We start from the raw sequence: 12,280 nt of genomic DNA, 5'->3' as shown, positions 1-12,280 counted from the left end.
AATATAAGTGACAGCCCATACAATAAAGAACCAACCTGCCCCAAATGCCAAGGGCACCACTTGCAAATAATGATATCTCAGTATTTATAATTTCTGACTAGCACATGCAAGTATTTCTTGTCCATAAAACCCAGAGGTCACTGACTATACAATTTGTGCTGCCTAAGAGACTGCACACTGGCCTGAAACTGAGACTCAGATTCAGCCTATGGGACTGTGTTTGCCCAGAAGAGGTGGCTTTTCCTAATTCACAGAGGTGTCATTATAAGGAGCGCTAGCCCTACCTTAGGTCCTGTAAAAACTCTTATTTACTAGGAGTTATCCCTCTACTATATATTAAGCTAGAGCATAAATAATTAAAGTACAGAACAGTTAAATAAAATGTCTATGCTTACTTCAAAAGCCCTGGTGAACAAGACATTGTATTCAAGTTTACTCATAGTTTCTGCCTAATTAAGAGTACTTATAAATTATTATTGAGTTCTCAAATAAGAGTATTTTATAACTAGTAAATATTTCTAGAATATTTTTAAAACTAAATTTTTCAGCCAGGTGCAGTGGCTCACACCTGTAATCCCAGCACTTTGGGAGGCCAAGGCGGGCGGATCACAAAGTCAGGAGTTCGAGGGCAGCCTGACCAATATGGTGAAACCCCATCTCTACTAAAAATACAAAATACCATCATGGTGGCGCATGCCTGTAATAGCAGCTACTCAGGAGGCTAAGGCAGGAGAATTGCTTGAACTCAGGAGGCGGAGGTTGCAGTGAGCTGAGATCACACCACTGCATTCCAGCCTGGACGACACAGTGAGACTCTGTCTCAAAAAAACAAAAAACAAAAAACAAAAAAAACAACTAAATTTTTTAGTAATGGACTGGTAAATAAATTATCAGTAACACCCAGTAAACAATCTTATAAATAATGCATATTCTGATTTTAATTTCTAATCTAATCATTTGAGTGGGTTTTTTTTAAAATTAGGTACTTTTTTTTAAGTCAAAAGTTAATTGAATTCTCTTGAACTTGATCTGTGGCTCCCTTGGGTAATTTTGTTATAACTTCCAGGTAAGAAGCTTTTAAATACTCATTATTATTATATTTGAAAAGATGTTAACAGGGTCACAAAATCTTATTGCTCAAAATGACTATATAAATTGCTGGAAATACATGAAAAGCTTTACTTACCCTTTCTATTTTATATGGTGCAACAACATTGTGTTCTTTAATGAAATATACCTGAGCAAGAAAAATCAATACTTGTAAAATAATAACCAAAATGTTTCATTGTAAAGAATAACTACAAATTAGGATATTATAAAGCAAATGTTTTAAATCATTGTTATATAATATCTATTTCCAAAAGTATTTGCTTTAGTATTAGTATTAATACTAATCAATACTAATTTAGTATAATACATAATACTAATTTATAAATACTAAATTAGTATTAATTTAGTATTAATTATATAGAATATAATTAAATATACTTTAAAGCCATACTAGAGGCTTTAAATATAATACATATTAGTATTAATACTAATTTAGTATTAGTATTATACTAAATAATAGTATAATATTATTATACTATTATTAGAGTCTTCAAATAGCAAAGATCAAATTAAAAAGAGAATTATCCAAGCAACAAGACAGCAACAATTACAAGATAAATAAATATCTAAGATGTTTTACGAATGTCATCACTTGTACCAAGTAACCAAGTAGACATGGAGGGAGGCTAATCCAAGTGCTGATTTTTTAAGAAACAGGTAAAACAAAGTTACTGTGGCACGTAATATGTTCACTAACATAAAGAAACTTTAGAGGTAATCTGGGCACGTGGTGTTTTCACAGGCACTGGGCCACCTGTCCTCACGTAGTAGATTAATAACTATGCAGAATAAGCGACATCATCCACCAGAGCCATCAATCTCCTTGTACCTGTACCTTCATCACTGCTTTTCCTCCTGCAACAATGAAAGCTGCCCAAGCTCTCAAAGTCCAGCCCCTCTACTAGGGTACAGAATGTGGGCACCCAAACCTCAGATATTCAAAAACTTTGCTCCTAGGATTATACACTGCACTCTCTTCCTTTTACACACACCGCCCCTGCCCCCCCAAACACACACATCCCGTTAATCTCACATCCTCCTTTTGCCATTTCTGTTCCTTTTTGTAGCAAAATTCTCTGCAAGAGCTATCTGTACCTTTCCTTGGGCCCATGACAGGTTTTCATCCCTACCATACAATTTAAACCACTTTCAGATGGTCATGTGAAACGTACAAGATCTCCATGTCACCATACAGTCAATTCTCAAGTCTTCCTTGACTCTCCTCAGAGCATGTGACAGAACCGATGGCTCTTCCTGAAGCAGTTTTCCACATGGCTTCCTGGACACCTGCTCCTGCTTCTTTTCAACCTCACTGGCTACTTCTTCCAACTACTTTTGGATCCCACTTTCTTCCCAACCTCTTAAGTTAGAGAGCTGCAGAGCCTTAGTCCTCACACCTCTCAGTCCCCAGGAAATCTTATCCAGCCGCAGGGCTTTAAAAAGTCTCTAGAAACTTTCAACTCCCCAGTATGTCTTGCTAGCCTCTGCTTCCTCTCTGACACCCAGATGGATGCATCCAAATGCCTGCTAGACATCCCCTTTGAGGTCTCGTGGCCATCTCAAATCTCACATTCTACACAAAGCCTGCTCCTTCCCAACTCTCTTCCCCTCCCCATCTGCCTCTTTGGGACACTCTGCTCTGTCGCATGAGAGGATTTAAGTCAAGTTCTGAAGTCAGAAAGTCTGTACATCTTTGTTTTCACAGTTTTTCTTACCCCTTACTTGATCCCAGAACAATTCTTCTCTGAATACTTCAGCACCCCAAGGAACAAGAGCTCTGCAGAGAGTCAAGGCAACATCTGCCAACCCCTTTATTTTAAAGATGAAGAAGGTGAACTCCCAAGCCAAAAGAAAGTGGAAAATATCTAGCTCCTTATTTACAATTTTTTAAATCTACATACTAATTAATAATATGACAGGAGAAAAAGCATGTTTTAATTGACCTTTTATTGCCAGTGCTGTTCTGCGTGCCTATCTTGAGTGCAGTGGTGGGTACATAAATGTAAAGAGAACAAATCTGGAATGAACAAAAGATTATGACTGCAAGAGTCATAATGACACAAGACCACCAATCCCAAGTCATTGCCTTGGTTGTCCTGAGTCCCAAGATAATATAAGTGCATAACTCTAGCCTCTCGCCTTCTAAACAGCTAGGAAGCTACAGGGAGAGCTGCGTTCCTTCATTTCAAACCTCGTAAATGGTAAATCATCAGAACTCCAAGGACAAAACCACAAGCCCACAGATACCACACACTTAATAAACATTAAGAAGCCCATTAGGGATCACATCCTTTAAAAAGCATATTTCCCAATGACTGAGTTCTAAAAGCATTTGAATTCTAGTCCATGGTCTTCACCTGATAGTTCTACAAATAAATAATTTCATTCATGCATATATATATATATATATATACATATGAATGTTCATTCAGATAAGGAAAAAATATTTATTATGTGCTTACCTGACTGAAAATGAGTGAAATCCCCCCAGATTTTGCCCTAAAATGCAGAAAAAAGTCATTAAATATATACGGCTTTTTGGGTTGGAGTAAAATTAAGCAGTGGTGAAAATGACATACTTTGTGAAGTGTCTATTGGCTCCATTTTCTCCATGCTTTCCTATTGTTATACAGTCTCTCAAAGGAATCTGGATAAAATTGAGAGAAATATTATAAAAATCAAGAAAGATAAGACATACACAAAAAATAAGGATGTCTCTGTTCATATTTAAAATGTATTTACCTTGATGATGGGCTGGGATATTGCATCTGGTTCAAAAATCACTGATTTTGAACATATTTTTAAGGAGCCTCTGATCTTCCTAGGGATCCAAGTACAACAGATTATTTGATGAGCATAACGAAAATCACAAGAGAATAATAGTACATTTTAACTAGAAAGCAGGTTACTAAAGCATTAAATAAAGATTGGCCGGGCGTGGTGCCTGATGCCTGTAATCCCAGCACTTTGGGAGGCCGAGGGGCGCGGATCACGAGGTCAAGAAATTGAGACCATCCTGGTCAACATAATGAAACCCCGTCTCTACTAAAAATACAAAAATTAGCTGGGTGTGGTGGCGTGCGCCTATAGTCCCAGCTACTCGGGAGGCTGAGGCAGGAGAAATGCCTGAACCTGGGAGGCAGAGGTTGCAGTGAGCCAAGATCACACCACTGCACTCCAGCCTGGGCAACAAGAGCGAAACTCTGTCCCAAAATGAAAAGAAAAAAAAAAAAGATCAACAATGCAAATAAAGAGAACCTCTCTATTTATAGATTAACTGGTAAAACACAGAATGCTGTTCATATTGGCATTCATAATTCAAATGTTAGAGAGTTTTTAATTTAACTTCTTTGTATCTCCATATAGTTCACAGAGTCTATTGGCTGGAATTTTAATGTATCCAAGGAACATCACATTGAGAAATAGTCTTACAGGCTGAGAATGCCTACACTCACTCCACCCCAGAGTAATGCTGTCTGTTGTTTTGTGGGCAGCAAATATTTACTTTAGCTTTCTATTCTCAGTGCTCAATATATATGTACTGAATAGATGAGATGGCCCATGCTACTGAAGGTCATGATTTAGTTCGCAATTCTTCCTCAAAGGGTTTTTGAAATTTTATATCATATCATTTTTCCAAGTTGTTAACTGCATTTACTTTTCTAATACTCAAAATTACTCAATAGTAACTTTAAAACTTTTATGAAATTTCTAAACATACACAAATAGAATAGAAAACTCCTATTTACCAACGGCCTAGCTCTGCAATTGTCAATAGGTGGTCATTCTTGTCTTGTGTATAACCCCCTGGGACCGTGCTGAACAACACAGAAAATTATTGACACCATATACTTCATCCATAAATATTTTAGCAAAAATCTTTAAAGACAGGCTCTCTTAATAAGTAACCGATCATGAATACACCCTAAAAAATTAGTAATTCCTTAATGTCATCATGTACAAAGTCAATGTTCCAATTTTTCTACTTCATAAATGTGTTTTCATAGTCAGCTGGCTCAAATCAAAATCCTAGCGAAGTCCATTTTACATTTAGTTAACATGTCTTTTACATTTCTTAATCTAAAATAATTTTCTCACATTATGGATTTTGCTGAGTGCATCTCTGTGGCATTCTTCTAACTTATGTATTCCCTCTAAATTATTTATAACATTAAAAGCCCTGACCAGATTCTGGTTGGGTCTTCTGACAAGAATACTTTCAGAAGTGCTGCACAGGTACTGCCTTTGCATCCAGAGACATCGGGAGGGTCAGGTGATGTCAATCTCCATATATCCAATACAAAATTTCCCAGCAGCTTCTCTCACCCAAAGGTTTTAGCATCCATGGAAAACTACTATCTAGATCAAGGGTTGGCAAACTCTAGGTAAAGAGCCAGATAGTAAATATTTTTGCTTTGCGGCCCATATAGTCTCAGTCACAACTATTCAACTTATGCTGTTACAGGGAAAGCAGCCACATACAGTATGGACACAAATGGGTATGGTTGTGTTCTACTAAAACTTTACAAGAACAAGTGGCAGCTCAGACGGGGCCCAAGGGCTGTAGTTTACCAAGCCCTACTGTGAATCCATTCTTTTATTAGGCATTGAAATTTCATCATTTCTTCTACTTTATTAGCTAGAATTTGTCAACAAAGAACAACTTTACTTATCAGCAATTTGGCTACCCTGAAGTACAAGTTGTACAAGGAAAATAACAAAAATGCTTGATTCTTTACCTTTATTTATCAAGTGCGACAAAAATGAGTTGTTGTCCTCCTATCCTTTGAGGGTAACTGATTAAGATTATGCACATGCGTGCACGCACACACACACACACACACACACACACACACACACACACACGCTTATAAAATTATGTACTCATGAATTTTAACATTTATGAAACATTTCAGTCTACTGCAGTGGTTATTATTTTTTCATGCTTACGTTGTCCCATTTTTATCCCAATGTTTGCCTCCTCTACTTGGCCCTGCATCCTTTTAATTCATTTACAAGTGGTCTTTGATGGCTTCCTTACTTGCCAATATGACAGGATGTCCCAGGTTCACCTCACACATTTCCTGCCTCTAACTTAGAATCAGCCATTTCTCCAAAGAACCCCCATCCTTTCAGTGGGAAGTGGTATGTAGAGACCATATTCTTAGTGCTGATTGCTACTGAGTTATTTCTAGGCCTTTTCAAAAGATGGAGGTAAGAAATACTGTCATTTAAAGAGAAAAGCAACACACAAAGGTGCCCACTGTCACCACTTCTATTCAACATAGTACTGGAAATCCTAGCCAAAGTAATTTGGCAAGTAAAAGAAAGAAAGGGTGGCCAGGCACGGTGGCTCACACCTGTAATCCTAGCACTTTGGGAGGCCGAGGTGGGTGGATCACCTGAGGACAGGAGTTCAAGACCAGCCTGTCCATAATGGTGAAACCCCATCTTTTTTTTAAAAAAAAAAGAAAGAAAAGGCATCCAAATTGGAAAAGTTAAACGGTCTCTGTTTGCAAATAACATGATTTTATTTATATATAAAATACCCCTAAGGATTCTACCAAAAAAAATTCAAACCAATAAACAAATTCAGTAAAACTGAATACAATATCAATATATAAAATCCAGCATTGCATTTCTATATGCTAACAATGATCTATCCAAAAAAGAAATTACAGAAACAATTCAATTTACAAAAGCAACAAAAGAAAAATAAACAGGAATAAATTTAACCAAGGAGGTAAAATATCTGTACACCAGAAACTACAAAACACTGATGAAAGAAACTGAAGTAGACACAAATAAATAGAAAGATATCTGGTTCTCACAGACTGGAAGAATTAATACTGTTAAAATGTCCATATTTTGCAACGCAATCTACAAATTAAAAGCAAACCCTATCAAAATCCCAGTGGCATTTTTAACAGAAACAGAAAAAAATCTTAACATTGATATGGAACTACAAAATAAAATACCCAAAGCAATCTATTTTGTTTCATTTTAAGGAATGGGATCCCACTGTACCCCACAGACTAGAGTCAGTAGCATGATTACAGTTCACTGCAGCCTCAAACTGGGCTCAATCAATACTCCTCCTTTCAGCTTTCCAAGCAGTTGTGACTGCAGGTATGCACCACCATCCTCAGCTAATTTTTGGGTTTTTTAGAGATGGGGTCTTGCTAGGTTGCTCAGGCTGGTCTCCAACTCCTGGCCTCAAGTGATCCTTCTCCTCAGCCTCCTGAGTAGCTGGGATTACAGGTGTGAGCCACCATGCTCAGTCCAAAGTATTCTCGAACAAGAAGAACAAAACTGGTGGCATGAAACTACCTGGTTTCAAAATATGCTACAAAGCTACATTAATCAAAACAGCATGATACTGACATATAGATCAATGGAACACAATAGAGAACCCAGAAATAAATCCACATATTTGCAGTCAACTAATCATCCACAAAGATGCCAAAAACACACAATGAAGAAAGGATAGCTTCTTTAATAATTGGTGTTGAGAAAACTAGTATCCCCGTGGAAAAAAATAAAAGTGAACCCTTACCTCATCCCATACATAAAAATCTACTTGAAATGAATTGAAGACTTAAATGTTAAGTCCTGAAATTGTAAAACTGCTAAAAGAAAAAATAGGGAAAAGCATCTCGACATTGGTCTCGGCAATGACATTTTGGATATGACCCCAAAAGCACAGTCAATATAAACAAAAATAGACAAATGAGATTACATAAAACAAAAAACCTACTGTACAGCAAAGAAAATAATTAACCAGGTCAAAAGATAATATGGGAGAAAATATTTGAAAATCATACCTCTGATAAGGGGCTAACATATATAAGAATAATATCCGAAATATATAAGAAGCTCAAACAACTTGATAGTATAATAAGAAAACAAATGGCCTATTAAAAGACAGGCAAAGGGCGTGAATAGACATTCTCAAAAGAAGACATACAAATGGCCAACAAGCATATGAAAAGATCGTTTAGCAGGGTTACTCATCAGAGAAAACCAAATCAAAACCACATTGAGCTACTGCCTCATACCTGTTAGGATGGCTACTGCCAAAACACAAAAGACAAGAGTTGTTGGCGAGATGATGGGAGAAAAAAGAACCCTTATACAATGCTGGTGGGAATGTGAATTGGTTTAGCCATTAAAGAAAACAGTATAGAAGTTCCTCAAAAAACTAAAAATGGAGCTACCATGCAGTCCAGCAATCCCACTTCTGGGTATACATCAAAAGCAAATGGAATCAGTATGTTGAAGATGTATCTGTACTCCCATGTTCATTACAGCCAAGATTTGGGATCAGTCTAAGTGTCCACTGATACTTGAATTAATAAAGAAAATATGATATATGTGAATATATAAGATATACAAATATACATACATACACACAATGTAGTATTATTCAGTCTCAAAAAAGAAGGAAGTCCTGTTACTTGTGACCATGTGGATGGACTTGGAGGACATTATGCTAAGTAAAATAAGCCAGGCACGAAGGACAAATCCTACATGACTTCATGTAGAATCTAAAAAAGTTGAATTCAAAGAAGAGAGTAGAATGGAACTTAAGAAAATTCCTTAAGTGGGAAAGCTCTGAGCTTTGTGCAGGCAAGAATAAGTTTAACTTCACAAACTTAAAGGGGGGTGGGGGTGGAAGGAATAGGAGGATGCTGGGCAAAGTGCACAAATTGTCCATTATCCAGGATACGTTCTGCATATTTAATGTAGAGCTATTGACCACAGTCCACACTGTATTGTACACTTGAAAGTGGCTCAGAGAGTAGAGCTTATATGTTCTTACTCCCACACACACAAAAGAAAGTATCTGTGAGGTGATGGATGTGATAATTAGCTTGATTGTGGTCATCATTTCACAATGTGTATGTGTATCAAAACATCACATTGTATACCCCAAATATATATGACTTTTATTTGTCAAATCTATCTCAATAAAGCAGAAAAAAGGAGGAAAGTGCATGAAAAAGGCTTTATTTCTTTAATATTATATGTATCTCTTTTCTTTTACACTGGAAAATCTGAGTCTTTGCCATACTTATTCAATTGTTTTATCCAATTATATAAATACATGTATATATGCGTACAAAACAGTTTCAAAATAATAATACTAATATTATACTATTAACAACAATAGGCCGGGCGCGGTGGCTCAAGCCTGTAATCCCAGCACTTTGGGAGGCCGAGGCGGGTGGATCACGAGGTCAAGAGATCGAGACCATCCTGGTCAACATGGTGAAACCTCGTCTCTACTAAAAATACAAGAAAATTAACTGGGCATGGTGGTGCGTGCCTATAATCCCAGCTACTCAGGAGGCGGAGGTTGCAGTGAGCCGAGATCGCACCATTGCACTCCAGCCTGGGTAACAAGAGTGAAACTCCGTGTCAAAAAAAAACAAAAAAAAACAAAAAAAACAATATTGCTATGGAAAGTTTACAATTACTTTGCATTCTTTTTCAACTTCTTTGTAATTCTTTTTCATCTTACTAGAGATACACAGTCAAATTATTATATTGTAAAGTTGACTAAAATAGTTTTCTGTGGCTAATTTTCCAACTTTATAATTAAATTCATTTGTTTCTTGTCTTTTCTTTTTTTAACATTAATTGTAATAAATAGAAACAGAGGTTCACTATGTTGACCACGCTGGTCTCAAACACCTGGCCTCAAGAGATCATACTGCCTTGGCTTAACAAAGGGCTGGGATTACAAATGTGAACCACCTCACCTAGACTGTTTCACTTTGATTTTTAGGGTTTACCGTTTCTTTTTTATTTTTATATNAGACAGAGTCTTGCTCTATCACCTAGGCTCGAGTGCAGTGGTGCGATCTTGGCTCACTGCAACTTGCGCCTCCCGAATTCAAGCAATTCTCCTGCCTCAGTCTCCCAAGTAGCTGGGATTATATGCGTGTGCCACCATGCCTGGCTAATTTTTGTATTTTTGGTAGAGACGAGGCACCATTTCTACCAGACTGATATCAAACTCCTGGCCTCAAGTGATCCACCAGCCTTGGCCTCCCAAAGTGCTGGGATTACAGGAATGAGCCACCACACCCGGCCTTAGTGTTTCTTTTTAAATTTAATTCTATATTAAAAATCTACAAAAGATGGCATCTCGGTCTTTTGTCTAAGATAAAGTGTAGTAAAAATCCATGAAATATTTATATTGTTCCAAAAGGAAAGTTATAAAATAAGGTACATTTGGAGAAGTCTATATTCCATCTCTATTTTGTTCTCTTGATCCTTCCCTCTTCTGTGTAGATAACCATCTCCACTAGCTTTTAGTTTATGCCTCCAATTTTTAAAAACATGATAAATTTGCCCCCTTCTTATAAAAGTAGCTTATGACACACGGTATTCTTCCCCCTGCTTTTTACACTTAACACATGTAGAGATCACTTCACGGCATTACGGAGAACTGCATCCCTTGCTGGAGTTGCACAGTACTTTGTCATGTAGCCATTCCTTATCAGTTAGTTCAGTCAGTTCAGTCAGTCTCCTGTAGGATTGCTCCCGGTCTTTTGCTAGCACAAGTAGTGCTATGATAAATAACCTTGTGCTTATGTCCATTTATGTATTTGCCAGTGTCTCTTTGAAATAGTATCCTAGAAGTAGCATTGCTAGATCAATAGGTAATCTTACCAGATATTACCAAATATACCTACATGGGCTGCTGTACCATTTTGCCCTAATAGTTACTTTAAAATTATAAAAACGAGTTTCAGTTTGCTGCCCTGTATTTGTATTTTAATGATAAACAAGTACATTTAATTTTGAGCAAGGCATTATTATGATACAGGATAGAAGAATGTTGGGAGAAAAGATACAGAACTAGGAACAAGAATATGAGCAAAATTCCAGAGATAAGAAAGCAAGGTGGTGTGTTCAGGGATTAATAATTGTCTAATTTGATTGAATGCCAAGGAAATAGATATATCATAAGCTATTAAACAAAAAAAACAAGTGATTTTTATTTTTTGAGACAGAGTTTTGCTCTTGTTGCCCAGGCTGGAGTGCAACGGCGCAATCTCGGCTCACCGCAACCTCCACCTCCCAGATTCAAGCGATTCTCCTGCCTCAGCCTCCTGAGTAGCTGGGATTACAGGCATATGCCACCATGTCTGGCTAATTTTATATTTTTCGTAGCAGAGATGGGGTTTATCCATATTGGTCGGGCTGGTCTTGAACTCCCGACCGCAGGTGATCCACCAGCCTCAGCCTCCCTAAGTGCTAGGATTATAGGTGTGAGCCACCACGCCCTGCCAAAACCAAGTGATTTTTACCTTAGCTTGTATTTAAACAAATATCACAGGTTTTTGATCCTTGAAGGGTAAAACCTGAATAATAATAAAAAATAAATGTATTTATCTAACGTCAAAGAATTTTCTAAGTTATAGCTTACAGTTGTTAAGTAACCTCCCCAAAGGAAATCATTACCAGATACATTTTTGCTGGAATAATTTTCATCTTAGTTAATTGTAAGTTGCCATTTTAAGCAAACAAAAAACTTCATTACATGCTTTTGTACATAATGTTCAAAAGGTAAAGTCAAAGAAACAATCTGTTTTTATAGTAGTGAGTAATAGTTATTAACATACTGAGAAATCAGATATTGCTTCTAGTTCAAATAGCACATTTTGAAAGTGCTGATTTTATAACACTCTTGTGGCTTATAATAATTCTTTATAACATTGTCATCTGAATAATTGAGAGCAGAGGATACTGTATAACTACAAGAGGGATGTAAGAAAAAAATGGTGGGGTGCGGCTGGGTATGGTAGCTCACACCTGTAATCCAAGCACTTTGGAGGCCAAGGCGGGAGGATCACCTGAGGTCGGGAGTTCAAGACCAGCCTGACCAACATGGTGAAACTCTGTCTTTAACAAAAAAAAAAAAGAAAAAGAAAAAGAAAAAAATGGTGGAATGGATTGCAGTCCTATCAAGCTTAAGATATCCACAACCGCCAGGCGCGGTGGCTCAAGCCTGTAATCCCAGCACTTTGGGAGGCCGAGGCGAGTGGATCACGAGGTCAAGAGATCGAGACCATCCTGGTCAACATGGTGAAACCCCGTCTCTACTAAAAATACAAAAAATTAGCTGGGCATGGTGGTGCGTGCCTGTAATCCCAAC

General features: G+C 37.3%; 1 protein-coding gene across 1 annotated transcript in view; it reads right to left on the bottom strand.

The window, feature by feature from the left end:
• The window catches only part of NSMAF (neutral sphingomyelinase activation associated factor), a 77,727-nt gene that overhangs the window by 46,292 nt on the left and 19,155 nt on the right, over positions 1–12,280 (bottom strand). Inside the window, exons 3-6 of the mRNA XM_017547565.2 lie at positions 3,853–3,931; positions 3,690–3,757; positions 3,573–3,609; positions 1,187–1,237 (exon numbers count right to left, since the gene is read on the bottom strand). Of these exons, the coding sequence (XP_017403054.1) occupies positions 1,187–1,237; positions 3,573–3,609; positions 3,690–3,757; positions 3,853–3,931 (235 nt within the window). The remainder of the gene's footprint in view (positions 1–1,186; positions 1,238–3,572; positions 3,610–3,689; positions 3,758–3,852; positions 3,932–12,280) is intronic.

Source organism: Cebus imitator, unplaced genomic scaffold, assembly GCF_001604975.1.
Source record: "Cebus imitator isolate Cc_AM_T3 unplaced genomic scaffold, Cebus_imitator-1.0 Scaffold199, whole genome shotgun sequence".
Taxonomy (NCBI): Eukaryota; Metazoa; Chordata; class Mammalia; order Primates; family Cebidae; genus Cebus; species Cebus imitator.
The sequence above is the reverse complement of the archived record's forward strand: the minus strand, read 5'-3'. Positions and strand labels throughout refer to the sequence as shown.